The sequence below is a fragment of the Lycorma delicatula genome, chromosome 3 (genome assembly GCF_047948215.1).
Source record: "Lycorma delicatula isolate Av1 chromosome 3, ASM4794821v1, whole genome shotgun sequence".
NCBI lineage: Eukaryota > Metazoa > Arthropoda > Insecta > Hemiptera > Fulgoridae > Lycorma > Lycorma delicatula.
The window spans coordinates 25,729,538-25,745,397 of record NC_134457.1 but is presented as its reverse complement, the minus strand read 5'-3'; the positions used below and the strand labels follow the sequence as shown (position 1 = coordinate 25,745,397).

The following is a 15,860-nucleotide window of genomic DNA, read 5'->3' as shown; positions in this document are numbered from 1 at the left end:
GCAACAAAATAAATAAAAATTAATTAGTGTCTAACTGAATCCTTAAATAAAGATCTTTTTAATAAACAGTAAACATGAATCTGAGACTGATATCCTGCCAACAGTATGTAGCGTAGCAGATCCATTTTTTATAAGCATGTTACAGTGACCCTGAGATTCACTGATAGTTCTGTTGTGTCTGTAATAATAATGTTATGATAGTTGTCAAAAATTTAGAGACACTACCATCTCTGAATTTGCTTAAAAACCTAAGCACTATTGAACTGATAATCTTGGTTAAATATTTTAGAATGATCAAATTTTGCTGACTGAATTTATGGATCATAAAAGCACAAAATATTATAAGTTTAGGTAGGTATGTTTAGGTTTAATAGGAAGCTTTAGATGTAAATCCAAAACAAATGGATTGAACCTCATGACAGGTGTTCTTCTGCATTATAATTTTTGCCCTCAAAGATCCAGCTTAACTGTATTTGCACTATAATCAACATTAGAATTATTTACAGCCCTTTAGCAGGAAACAAAAAGTCCTCAGATAAACCAAGAAATCAGAGTAAATATCATTTCCAAATCCACAGGTACCATAGAGGGATGCTTTGGTATTTATGTAGGGAACAAGGAATCATGATAAGAGAAAAGGGTAACAACAGTTAAAGAATGAGATTGTAAAACTAAGCCTCTCTGCTGAAAAGGTTTTTTATTTTTAATATTACAACCCTATTTGGTGCTATATACATATTTTAACAAATAGGATGAGAAATTGTTAAAGTTACAGGTGAAAAATTTCAGAATGTTCCCAGGTATTGAACTCAAGACTAGGGAGATGCTTTGCATTTGCAACCTAAAAAAGTGGTAGCACCTCACCACTGTGAAATGATTTCTGACCATCTAATAAATTTACTGCAAATTGTTGCTTTTCCTCAAAAAAAAATTTTAAGTACAAGAACATGCTCATGTTCCCCCTGAAAACATTCAGTATAATTTTAGAATGATGAACAATATTTTTCTCTAACAAAATATCAAGCCTTTTAAACAATTTTTTTACAAATAATCATTGATGAAATGTAAAATTTACAGAGATATTCAATATAAATAAAAACTAATTAAACAATTAATGCACTGCAAAAGGAAACAAACTTTTAGGTTTTACTACTAAACTAATTTTAAACAATTAGTTTTTAGTAAACTAATTTCATGACAAAATTAGTTTAAAAACAAAAAAAGAAATGGTTGCAAGATTTTACTAAATTAAGTAGAGATACATGAAATAAAAATTGACAGAGAAATTAAATTTGAGAATAAAATAAATCAAACTGGAAAAGAGTTTTTGGCTTCATAGAGAAACTAATACTATTCTGGCTATTGAGCAATTTGTCCTCAACAGACTATTACTTAGGAGGAAAATTAGGTGGAGCATTAAAGAATGCAGTGTGCAAAAGAAATTCTAATCTGAGTAAAATTTTAGATATGGGACCTATGGTGACTGTATCTCCCTGCTCCCTTTCTTTTATTTATTACAGAATGTGTATAAGTCAGTTAACCCAAAATCATTGCTCAATAATGTAATGTGTGCATTACCACTCTGGTAAAGAATTATCTAAGATACTGTGGATGATATGAATGTCCACTGCCAAGAACATCTTGAAATACCTTCTTCCAGCTCTTTCTTCTTCATTTGAGTAAATTGTTTATCTCATTTTACAATGTGGGTTAATATGTTCCTTTCTTGATGTCTTTCCCTTTCCCTTTTCCCTAAATCCTTCACCTCTAGTGTTGTAGTAGATTCTAGCAAACTGTTCTCTGGATCCGTGAATTTATAGGGACCTGATGCTTTCTTTACATTTATTTGATTTGATGGAACAATTTCTGTCTATGGACCTATTTAGAGACTTCTGTTTCATAGTAAGTGACTATAAAAAAAAAGCCAATCAGGTTAGTTTAATTTTGTTTTAAACTGGTTTTGTCTTGAATTACTTTGAACTAAACATATGCTACATATAAATACACGTACATACTCGTATATACACCACATGTATAATTATATAACACAAATTGCTACTTAAAAAAAATTTGTAATTAGGATGTACTACTCTAAATAAAAAATTTAAAAATTTTTTCTCAAAATAATCTTTTCCTAACAAAAAAATATTTTCTGACAGTTTATATTGCAAAGTTTAACTGCACATTTGTCTATCAATCCTGTACTTTTCAGATAATTTTTACAAATTTCAATATATAATAAATTTATTATTTAAAATTGTTTCTTTCTTTTAACATGTTGAGTGCTCAACCACTTTTTAATATGCATCAGTGACAATTTTTAGAAGGGATTTCAATCAATTTTAATGTTAAATGCCATATTTAATTTGCTTTACACCTGAATATTTAATAAATATCATAAATATTTAATTAGGGTTGAATAAAATTTGAATATTAGTTAATGTCCCTATCACCAATGCCTATGGATGTTAAGGTATTGTTCTAAATTTGGGTTTCTTTTACATATTTTTTTATGTTATTTATTTTACATGACATTATAATAAATTTTTATAGGCTGGCTTTTAAAAACTTGATATAAAAAATAAAACACATCTTTAAGATATAACAGTAATTTAAACATGTGTTTACTGTAATTTTATATATATATTATTTGAAAATTACTAAATTATTATTAATTGTTAAAAATAGTTTTCTTTTTATAATGTAATATATCTTTGAATTAATATCTTACTTAAAGTTAGGATGTACATCAGAAATGTTTTTTATTTGAAGCATATTTTATAATAAAAATTTACTATTCTAAATAAAAATTCTTAATCCTTACTGAAATAAAATGTTTATTTCTATTTCTGTAGAGCCTAAATTTTCTGATAAAAAGTAATAAAAACAACCATCACAGTAAAACTATTAGGTTAACTCTAAAAGAGAAATGTTTTATGATTAAAGCATCAAGTATGCAAAGATTAATGAACTAGATTAAACATTCCATTAATCATTAGAATAATTTTAAATGTCCTCCTGTACTTTAATGCATTTTTAACACCACTAAAATGCTTGAAAACCCACTAAAGTGCATAGATAATTGTAAATAATATTGAACCTTTTTTTCATTTCAATGGTACAATGAACACAGTAGCACAAATTACAAGTTTAATGTAATTTAATTAAACTTTACAATATAAACTCTGTCAGGAAATATTCTTTTATTATGAAAAACTTATTTTGAGAAATAGCCTACAAAATATTCTCAGAATGACAGTTTTATTACTGATGTCAGTTTGCTATTTGGAAGTTATAAATCTAAGTCTACAAATTTAAAAAAAAATGTTTCCTTACAGGAAATTCAAAAATACTTTTTAGATCAAATAAGTTCATAACATTCTATGACTTCTTTTATTTTCAAGTTAAATCAAGTGTGTAATAAATTTTACATGTAGAATATTGCTCATTGTTATTAAAAAAAATTCCCGATGAGTAAGATACAATCAATTTCAATAAATATGACCAAATTTGAGATCACACAAATAAAAATAATGAAATAATATCTGAATATCTGTCTATACTAAAAATAATTACTAAAAAATAAAGTACCACACAAATATACAAAACTATCTCTCTCTCTCTCTCTCTCTCTCTCTGTGTGTGTGCATGTGTGTATGTGTGTGTATGGTCCATGTGCATGTTTTACATTAATTCATTTGCTAATATACCTCAACACTAATAAATTATTACTTTTCTTTGAAAGGCTAAACCTTATTAAAAAATACATAAACATTTTCAAATCTTTTTATAGATTCATGTTAATTTTTTTCCATTAGGCTATGAATGAAAACATAAAAAAATAAAAATGTATGGGGCTGTAATTTAGGGTGAAAATGATATGCAAAGGTATTGAATAAATTACATATGAAAAAAAAAAAACAATTATGAACAGTAAACTACAAAATGATAAATTTATCATATTGAAAACTACAACTACATATGAAAAAAAAAAACAATTATGAACAGTAAACTACAAAATGATAAATTTATCATATTGAAAACTACAACTATACACAAAAATTACTAAATAAATTAAAATAAATTTTTAGGTGCAGTACATTGAAATAACGCACCTAATCAATACTAAAAAAATTGTATGAAAAGTTAAATTGACCAAATCTATGATTGAAACTAAAACAGTAAGTAAAAAATATTGTATTGCATTTTTTTTTTTTTAAGAAAATCAATGTTTGACACGTAAGTTATAGGATGTAGAAATTCTATATTTTATAATGAGGTGAAGGGAGGGTTATCTGTTCACAAAAAAAAAAAAAAAAAAAAAAAACTAAATACAGTGAGTAAAAAAACAGGCTCTTCAGAGTAAACTATCATCTGGTGATCTACCTGGTGACAGATCTCTAACACCATCGAAGTTCTTCATCCATTTATATCCCAAGCCTCCTCCTTCAACCCTTAGGAGTTTCCAATTTCATCTTATTCTATTCATCCACCTTTTTCCTTGCTTCCTTTCTCCTTCTACTGATTCTTCCAGTCTAGTTTTAAAGATTCCATTTCCTCTTACCACATGTCCTAACCAGTTTCTCCTTTTTATTTGTGTACCTCCTGACTAAATACTATACTCTTTTTTCTTTAATTCAGTTCATTACTTCCTCATTCCTCACTTTATCTGTCCATCTTACTTTCATATCCACATCTCAAAACCTCTACCCAGTCCCTCTCTTTTTTCATTGTCTATGATTCACTTACATACAAGGCACTCCATACACAGCACTTGGCTAAACTCTTCCTTAAATCAAGACTTTTACTATATAGTAATTTCCTCTTTTTACTGAAGGGTTTTTTTACCATAGCTATCTAACTTTTATTTCCATTGTGGTCTTCCAGTTCTCTATCGCTACAGTTTCCAAATATCTGTAATTTTTTCTTTTTATATTCTTCCCTCACTTGTTTTTACCACTAAATCGTCTTTGTTTTCTACTTCCATTACTTCACTTTTTCTGTATTTATTTTCATTACATACTCTTCCATTCCTTCTTCAAAACTGTAAACAATCTTTAAGCGAGTATGAGCAATCGCTAGAATTACCATATTATCAGTAAACCTTAATGTATCTTTTTTTCATCCTTCTATACTTATTACTGCTCTTTTTTCTAATATACTATTTATCATACCTTCAATGGATGTTGAACAGTGTCTGTGAGGGGTGCATCCTTGCCTAACATATTTTATTTAGACCCAGCAAGTCAACCAATTATTACTTTCAATGTTACAGTTTGCCACATGTATAATTATTTAATTAACTTTCTGTCTTCCCATTCTATCCTTTTCTCTTTAAAAATCTTCATTATTTTTTCCTGTTTAACAATGTCAGATTCCTTCTCTAATATTATTGATTAATATTCAGTGTGGAACACTAAGTTGGTACTAAATCTTTAAATTAACATGATTGTTATTTTTTGAACAATTAATTTGATCATGATTTCTTTAAAAATCTGAGCTGAAGAATTACATATACACACATGAACTTTACTACTACTATTATTAACCAGACCCATTAGAAAAAATTTGTCAGTTGAATATAATATATAAAATAACATTTTTTAACAACTTTTTATAAACGTTTGGAGTTTTTTTATGTATAATTCAGCACCAATATATGATAAATTGTTTCGAAATATCATTAAATAATGAGGCTAATGTGAATATTGCTTCATATATCTTAAATGACAGTAGATCTCTATATTAGACAGATTTTATAATACAAATCAGTTTCCTCAACAAGATATGAAGATGGAACAGTTAGTAAACCCAACAATATTAAAAACCTAACTTCACTACTATTTCTTTCAGTTTAGTACATATAATATATATTTGTATAAAATCAGTCTTTTTTGAATGTTTATAAATCTATAAACTGCTATATATTGAGGAAATTACTGAATTTAATTTGGAGTTATTCAGTAATTTTCTTAAAATATAAACTTGGTCCAACTTTTCAAACACGGTTTTTTTCAGTAATAGTCCTCAGAAATTTCCAACAAACATTTTCATTTGGCACATTTTTAATGTGCATTCTTTATTTAAATTAAACAAAATTTGTTTTTTTGTTGTCTATTTCAAAATTAGTCAATCTATTCTTATATTTTCTTGGGCTGTATATTAAATTGTCAGGATTACAATGGCGACAGAGAAAAACTATTACATTGTAAATCCAAATTAAACTGTAGAAATTTCCTTTTGAATGTTATATAGATATTCCTTTACATACAAAATTTGAAATACGATTCTGATAAATTTTAGTTAAGAGATTCAATTAGATAAAATACATGTATTTTTTTAATGACTTGTACATTGATAAATATAGCAAATAAATGGAATCATTAGTTTTAGAAAAAATAAAAATTTATGGGATAAAATATATTTATAAAATAATTTTAATAACTGGTGTCTAAATTTGGTTTTTAATATAGGAATGTAATATCATTTCTCATATTAGCTTTTTTATATGGGTTTTTATTTATTACTCATTCATTATTTTTTATTATATGTTTAATTATATTTTCACATTTACCAATAAGCAATGCCAAATAGAAAAAGATTCCATTTTCTTTACCTATAAATAATCAAACCTAACCTATTGACATTAGCCAGAGTTTCTTTTTCTGAGTTATTATTTTCATTTAACACCCAATCCTTGGTATGTGGAGTGAAGGTGTCACTTTTAGGGTTGAGTAATCATTTGTGTATCAGCAGGATTGGTATGCTGATAAGCAACAGTATATTTAACTCAATGAAAAATGTAACATGAATTACCTCATTCCTCACTTTCCTTAGTTAAGGCTGGTCTGAGATACTTGTTAATCTTGAGAATGAAATTTAAATAACCTTGGCTAAGAAATTTTTATAAGGTACTGGACTTAAATCTAATTGCCTCTGATAATTATGCTTATGAAATCTAATATATGTAGAACATTATTAATATATTAAAAAAAAAAATTAAGACCTTTAAGAAAAATATAAAAACATTGTAAACCTTTACTCTTAACCTATTTCCACAGAACTGATTAGCATTTGAACATCATAGATGAGTTGGTATCTTTGGCTTGGATATTGATAATGTAGTGCAGACTTAATCTTTCAAAGGTCACCACCCACTGTCCAAACTTGCTTCCTGAATTTGGACCTTGTTTTTCTGATCCTAAGCATATCTACTATGGTGTATTAAAGTATGAAAAAATTGTAGTTGATCAGTTGCTCAGAATTATTTTATTTTACCTAGAGCTTACTGCTCCACTTCAAGAAGAAATAGTTTGTTTTTTATCAAGACATTTAAGTGGAATCTTTGTTTTAAGTTTTCATTGACAATTTCCAAGACAAAGGCAAAATAAGTTTCTCTTAGCTGGTATTATAATAGTAAGTGTTGATTTTTTTGTTCTTAAGTTAAAATTGGATAATCAGTTGTAAATGTGAAATTTAAGACCTAAGCTTAAAATAATAAAAGCATTTTCCTATAAACTATACACATTATTCAAATTATAATTTTGGGTATCCTTTATTAAAGAAAACGCATTACAATAATCATTATCTGTACTTATTTTAAATATTGTTATTATAAATTAAATAAATCAAATAATGCACAATATATTCTTTGATTTACCTGAACAGGTTCACAAGAACAGTATTTGCTGCATAACAGATTATCATACAATTTATTATAGAATGATCGATTAAAAATAACTCTCTCAAAATTTTTTATACCTATATGTAGCATTTTTTATGAAATAAAATTGTGTATGAAGAAAACGTTATTTATATCATTTTGCTTTTGTTCGCCACATTAATTTACAAACATCTTACGTACGGATTCAAAAATTGCGTCTATTGGTTAGTCAGCTGACGTGGTAATCTACACTCCAAAATATAATTTGAATTATACAATTTTTTTGTACCTACATTTATTTTTTAACAGTAAGTATTTTGACATAGAGAAATGATCTTTCCTAATAAAACTGTTATGGGGGAAAAATTGTTCTTATATTAAAATATTATTTTTTCCAACCACCAAAACGTTATTTAATTTTTGTGTTGATGTTGGTACGAGATATATGGTGTTGCTTAAGAGAGTACTTTTCTGTTAAAGAATTTTGTTTTCCCGTACGCATGAATTGCAAATAATCAAAATATCTTTTATGAGTAATTGATATTAATTTAACTGTAGATAATTTTATCAAGTCAGTCTACCTAACTTTCGGATTAACTATTTACTCTTGAGTTTTCAGCGTGAAACCACTTTTCTTGTTGCTGTTTTCAAAATGAGTGTTACTTGCGATGATAAATCACATAAATTACAAATCGTACGGGAAGCTATTGGTGTGTTTCCCCATTTTCCAAAACCAGGAATAATATTTAGGTATTTGTTTCATAAATTTCTTTTTGCTATTTATGTTTAAAACTTGTGTCTGTGGTTTGAACTACGTATGAAACTACATATGATATCTGTTATTATGTTTATAAGGAGCGGAAATTTTAATAGGATAGGAAAGTTTATTATTAATGTCTTGATTAACAAAATTATACCTATATTATTAACAAATAATAATGTGCTATTTATCAGAATGGGTACTTAACCTAATGAAATATGAATTTACGAAAAATATTAATGCCATGTAATGGAACTAATTTTATATTTTGTATACGTGTTAGGATTTTTGTTTTTCTTTTAATTTCCGTGTTGCAAACACGAAGCTTGTTAGGTTGTGGTGAAAACTTTGTGTATCAAATTATAGCCATAATTTGAGAGGGCATTTTTTACACTTACTGTGATGGTAAAAACTGTGATTGTACTGTTACGGGAAAATTTAATTGGAAGAATAGTCCCAAAATAATATACCTTGTGGGGCCTACTTAAGTGGATTTCATTAGAAAATAAGGATAAGTGTGTATTAATAAAGTAAACTTTTTATATTAAAAGACATTTACTGACATATTTGCTATTTATTTTATGTTTTTAATAATCTGTGCAGTATACACAATTTTAATTTGCCAATGGGTAAAAATGGTAATTTTTTACAAAGCATTCTTTCTTTCTTTCTTGTCCTTTAATGTACTTGAAACTTATTTTTAATCAAATGTGTAATGTTAAATTATAGTAGCTATTTTTATTTTTTTTAATTTTCCTCATTTTAAAAAATGAGGAACTTTTGGCAGGAGACTGGTTATCTATTGTGACCCTTATATTTCGGTAGTATGTGTATAAAAAGGATGAACTGTTACTGTCCGCCTTTGCCCAGTAAAAGTAGTGATGCGAGGAATATGATAAACACGTGAAATTTGTGCAACAGACAGTACAATATTTTCTGTGGTTGTTAAAGCATGAAAAAAATCATCCTGTGACTCGAAGCATTAATTAGTTATTAAACTGGAAAATTATTACAAACTCTTCAGTTATAACCATTTTTGATTATGTTATTAATGGTTAACTGCTTGGAATTTTGTGAAACATTAATAGTTAAAATAAGGATTAATTAAAGTATAAGGTTAGCAGCATCCATACATTGAAGAAATTACTCTGTATTAATCATTTCTATAAGAATCATAAAACTTATTAATTTCAGACATTTTTTAGTTTAGTTACTCATCAATGGTAAATATGTTTCCAGTTGCTGCTAAAAACAGCTTTGGAAATGTGCAAATCATTAAAAGTTTTATTTGTTGAGCCCATATTTCATTATACATAACTGACATGAATCACATCCTTGGACTTTATGGATGAATAATTGTGTTCCATACTATTCTTCATTTTCCTTAGTTTTTACTTTAATGTCCCACCTAATCACCAGTGATCATAAATGCAGCTTCATCTTAAAAAAATTAAAATTTTCTCCTTTATAACGCAGTCATTTTGTAATAAACATTTCTTAATGAAGAGAAAATAAGTTTGTTTATTAATATAAAATTATGCATTATTATTTGCTTAAATTTTTTCTGTCTGTACACTTTAGATACAGAAGATTGTTAGTTTTAAGTCAATAGAAATCCACTGCCTAAACTGGATTTCAGTTTTACAGTTTGAGAATCATCCCAGTCTTGCAGTATTTTAGGATTTCATTAATACCTGGGGAAATGTTCAAGTTAGACAGGATTAATAGTTAAATTTTTACATCATGCACCATAGAGCAGTGGCGGCTCATGTATAGGCACTGTGAAACTGCAGCACTCTGTATTTCCACGTTTTATTTATTTATTTATTTTTTTTATATTATCGATAGCATTTGATATAATGAGTCCTTTTTTCTTTATACTTGTGCAGCAGCATATAATTCTTAAGATTAATGTCAGTAGCCATCCCCAGTTTGTGAAAAATCTTTGAATGGAACTGTGCACTTCACATTTCCAGCGGCGTGGTATTTGGCTGTTGTGCGCATATGCACATAGGAAGCTGTGCGCAAGGCTGTGAGGGAGAGAGAGCACTGTTGCTCCCATATGCTGACCCTGGCGTGCTGGTGGAAGGTAGTTTTGTTTTTGCTCCTTGTGTGTATGGAAAATTCCATGTTCGTTCCCTTTTCTAGTTGAAAAATAGAATGAGTACTCATTCTACTTGTATCCCACTAGACAAAACCAAAATCTTGGCACAAGAAGTTTTAAAAAGTATTTTTATTTAGTCTTTTACATAAGTTAAGCCTATTTTTAATGCTAATATTTTTTCCATAGTGTTGTCTTTGGAGTAATGCCCATGTAGTATTTGTTGTAATGGAGTAATTTTTCTTATGGCAACATGGTGTCTTAAACCAAAATTAAAATTTTTTTTAATGAAAAAATTGTATTTATTAATAACTAAATCTGTAACGTTTATTTCTTTATTAAAAAAAAAAACCCAGCAATTTGTAAACATAACTTTGAACATTAAATACTACATTTAAAATTTAGACAAAATTAATTCAGAGTTCTGTTTAGGTTATATGGCAGTAAGAATGTTTAATGGGCTAAGTATCTAATTAGCTTCTGTAAATTTACCAGCTAATCTTGGAGTCATTTTATAATTAAGTTTTTTTTTATTGTACTCTCAGCAAAACATCACTGAGAAAATGTTAATGATATACAATTATTAAAACTAGTCTATTTTATGTCTGCGGGTATTTTGGAGCTACTTTAGTATGCGGTCTACAATCATCATGAGGTCTAAAGTAGCACCATCCCACTTACTCAGTAAGCATCCCACTTAATTTATTTTAAATGGTAAACTAACATTATAAATTATATAATTTTATTAAATATATACAATTTGTGTATTTAACGTTAATTAGATGAGGTTGGTAAGCATTATGTTGTTAGGTAACGACATTTCTGTGTTTTAAACTTGGTGTAATATAAACTAGACTTAACCTAGTGCTTGCTTCACTTGCTAACCTCCCCTGATTAACATTAAACATACAAATTATATACACAATGGTATAAGACTGCATGTATTGTAGCGGTAGACCTCATGGTGATGGTAGACTGCATATTAAAGTACCACCATATTTTTCTGTTAAATGAGATATGAAAAGAAGAGTAATCAAATTTATTTACAAAAATATTAGATTTTGTTTATAAAATTCAGGTTTTTACAAACCTAAAATTCTAGTTCCCTTTGATTAATATATTTATGTTTATAACAAAAAGTAAATTCATGTAACAGGCAGAATATAAATTAACAATGTCTAATTTAAATTTCTCAGATGCAGTGTTACTTGAATTGAAGATAATCTTGATTGCAGTTCACATTAGTTATTTATTGTTTGATTTGATTTCTGTGTGTTTTATTAGAATCAAAATTTTCTTTGCATTTTCATTATTTAATTACTATACAATTTTTATACCACACTTAACTCACAGTTATGGTTACAACATTGAATTTCATACTTCAGGTCTAAATTCCTATAATTCAATGAATGAGGAAGTGGTTTAAAAAAATAAATTAATATTTACTACAACCATGTTGACAGTGGTGTTGTGGGACGGTAATGCATGGGAATGACATTCTCTTATTGTTTTTTTTGCTAAAATTATACTTTGTCATATACGAGGTCTGCTCAGGAAATAACTAACTGTTTTAATTATGCACCAATGGAGATATTTAGTGATGTGCAGTTGGCAGGATTGTGTTCAGCATAACCACCTCTGTAACCACATGTTCTTGGATTGTTATATCTTGTTTAGTTTTCATGTTTTTATTTGAGTGTTATTGTGTTTTAAGTGTTAGTAGTAATTTTTGTAATGTGCATTTTTCAGGAGCAACGATACAACATTAAATTTTGCATGAAATTGGGGAAAACTTTCACAGAAACTTTTAAAATTTTGAAACAAGCTTATGGAGATGATTCTCTGGGTCTTATGCAATGCTGCGAATGGTTTTCACGATTTAAAAGTGGTCATCAGTTAATTGAAGATGATCCTTGACCAAGAAAGCCTTCGACTTCCAACTGATAAAACATACATTCAGTAAATCAACGATCTGGTGCGTACAAATCGCTGATTGACTGTCAGAGAACTTGCAGAAAGGGTTAGCTTCTTGATTGGTTCATGCCATGACATTTTGACAGAAAAATTTAACATTCATGGAGTTGTAGCAAAGTTTGTTCCTCATTTGATGACTGAACACAGAAAGAATATCGAGTTGACAATTGCTGACAACTCCTTGAACAAGCCGATGATGATGAAACATTCATGCAAAGGATCATAATGGGAGACAAAAGCTGGGTTTATGGCTACAACATCGAGACAAAAAGTCAATTATCAAAAAAATTGCACATTACAAAAACCCTACTAACACTAACACACGTTGCACTCAAGTAACAATAACACGAAAACTAAACAAGATATCAACAATCTATGAACATGTGGTTATAGGGGAGGTTTTGTGGAATACATTGCTGCCAACCACATGTCACTAAATATCTTTGCTGGTACGTAATTAAAAAAGTCTAGTTGTTTTTTTAACAGACCTCATATATTGTGGTATTTTCATTAAAAAAAATTTAAAATCGTGATAAGTATAGTAATTATAATACACTTACTGACCTACTGAAAAGCTTTTTTTTTAACATAACTATGAACAATGTGCTACTAGTTCAATCATATGTACAAGATAAAGGTAGGAGCAACGGTGGATGCCAGTGGTTCACTTGTCACTGGGTTGTGGTCTACTAAAGTCTAATTCTGTCTGTGTTCTTAATCTGTTGTCCCCTTTCCCATCTCAGCTGCCACCTTGTCAGTTGTGTGTGTCTACTGACTGCCAAAGTGCTGTATACTGGCGAGTCAAATTATTAGTTTTTGGTGTAAGTGCGATTTGCGATTGCTAAATGTTACTTTTTACTTACTGTTTCGTGTTGACAAGTTTTTAACTTTATTAAAATGTTAACTGTCTTACCATAGAACTGTGTATGAAAAAAAAAAACAAAAAACTAATGAACACTAACAATTGTTCTTTAGTCAACCTAAAAATGAAGGTATAACAAGAAAGACCAATCTGCCTGAAGAAAATGAACGAAGAATTGTTGGCACCATCTACCTCAGAACTGAATAATCTACTCTTGAGTTGATGGAAGTGAACAGCCAGTTGTAATTAAAGTTACTTCTTTATCTTTATCTATAATCAGTAACGGTTATGAATTAGACCATAATATACTTCAAAATGGCGATGGCCTTCTGTATGGACTGGAGAAATGTGGGATCGCAAGAAGGTGGTGTTGTTTCCTTGGCTAGATTGTCAAAGTGGTAAGTTAAGGTGCACACTATGGTAGCAAGTTCCTCACCTTAGTACTTTTAAAAATGCATATACCGCATCTTTTGAATGTAGTACAAAAGAATGATCTTCATTCAGAGTCACTTTCAATGGGTCTACAAAGCTTGCCCAGCTTACTTCTTTAAGAAAAAACAGTTGGCAGGTCACATTACAGCAGAGGCCATATCTGTTAATGGCAAAATTGGAAACAATTGAAAACACTTGTGATAAAATGAACGTGTCTTATCTTGAGTTTACTACTAAAATATTTAGGTTAGCATACTACCTGGCAAACAATGATAGGCATTTTTCTGATCATTTTGAGTTTTTTGAGCTCCAAAATTTAAATAGGAATGGGCATTGGTATTGGATTACACTATAGACTTAGTGCAACAGAAACTGTTACATTTCAGATGAAATAAAAAAGAAACACCCAACAGGTTTTGAATTTTTTAGGCTAAATTTCTGTTGTAATTGACAAATCTGCAAGCTTGGGAGCTAAATCTACTTTATTTATAATGGGTTATTCAAAAAGGACTTAAATTTAAAACATATAAGAATTTATTTAAATAACTTACATTTGGTGGAGGTCTCATTTCATAGTAAAACATGCCAAGTTTTGGCTCATGTTGTTCATTAGTACCAAATTTGGCTACCAACATTGTCATCAGTTAAAAATTAATATATTTACAATCATTGTTAAAAATGAATATATTTACTGGTGCAGAAAGTGCTCACTGTGTGTTTTGGTTTCACGACTTGCATTCAGCAACTGCAGTTCAATGTAACTTTTGTAGAGGGTACAGTTGGTAGCCTCCTAGTAGGTATACAATTTACTCTTAACCTTCATCGAGACAGGTGTTCATACAAAATCACCACGATAACCATGTGTTCCTGAAGCTGCTGTGGAACAATGGGAGAAAGCTTTGCATGTAGTCTGAAGAAATCAACTGGACATACGTCACATGAAACTTGCATTCAACTAACAACTGTTTAGCATGTATTATGTAAACGATTGCACTTGAAGCCATACAAACTAACTATGGTTGAACACTACAGATGTTGACAAGGTTGCTTGGCTGCAGTTTTGTGTGAAAATGATAGATAGAATTGCAGACAGATATATTTTTAGACAATGTAATTTTTAGTGATTAGTCAACATTTCACATCAGTGATGAGGTGAACACCCATAGCTGCCAAATATGGGGCAGCGAAAACCCTCATGAAACATTGCAGCATATTTGTGATAGTCCTAAGGTCAATGGTTTTTATGCCCTAAGCAAACAAAGACTGTATGACTCTTTTTTTTCCAGCAGGCAACCATGAATGGTATCATTTATCTGGATATGCTTTCAAATTTTCTAATTCCTCAGTTAGACGATGATGACCAAGGAGTCCATCAGCAAGATGGGGGACCGCCTAGAAGTCAAAGATTTTCTTGAATTTGATTCCCAGGTTGTTGGATTGGTTGAAGGTCCAATTGCATGGACATCTCGCTCCCCAGATTTGACCTTGCTAGATTTTGTCTTGTGGGGTTTCATTAAAGATGGGTTTATTTTTGCCTGCTGATCTTGTTGAGCAAAGACTTTGAATTAATGCCTCAGCTAGCCATTGCACATGCTGCCTAGTTTTTGATGCAGGTGTGGTGGTCATGACCACACTTTAACATCTGTGGCGACTTACCAGGCATTCCTTGATACTCTGTTTCCAGATGCTTAGGAAGGTGAAGCAGAAGTCGGCGTTAGGGCAGGTGAGATACCATTCCTTGCATATGGGCTGTGGATCCTGTAGATATAGAACAAGTGGTTTTTTGAGTGGCACTGGGGATTGACCAACTTAACCCGGATATTTTCTCTCATCTGCTGCCTGTCATAAGAGAGCCGCTTGGCAGGCTGTTCTTGGGGTGCCTAAGCTGGGGTTGCTTTCTGACTTGTTGGCAGGTGGCTTTGGTGAGCGTGCTCTTAAAATCAGAAAGGATCCGGTGAGGTCAGCATTTATTGACCCATCAGCCTCTTGCTGGTAATTGGCAAGTTGCTTGAAAGGCTGGTTGTGGAATGGCTTTGGGAAAACATCAATATAAACTCGCTTCTAAATT

General features: G+C 29.7%; 2 protein-coding genes across 2 annotated transcripts in view; one reads left to right on the top strand and one right to left on the bottom strand.

The window, feature by feature from the left end:
- Positions 1-7,893, bottom strand: part of LOC142321466 (uncharacterized) — a 21,733-nt gene extending 13,840 nt beyond the window's left edge. Inside the window, exon 1 of the mRNA XM_075359569.1 lies at positions 7,661-7,893. Coding sequence (XP_075215684.1) covers positions 7,661-7,774 — 114 coding nt within the window. The 5' untranslated portion in view covers positions 7,775-7,893. The remainder of the gene's footprint in view (positions 1-7,660) is intronic.
- Positions 7,894-8,099: 206 nt separating this feature from the next.
- Positions 8,100-15,860, top strand: part of Aprt (adenine phosphoribosyltransferase) — a 37,663-nt gene continuing 29,902 nt past the window's right edge. The window contains exon 1 of the mRNA XM_075359568.1: positions 8,100-8,413. Within this exon, the coding sequence (XP_075215683.1) occupies positions 8,316-8,413 (98 nt within the window). The 5' untranslated portion in view covers positions 8,100-8,315. The remainder of the gene's footprint in view (positions 8,414-15,860) is intronic.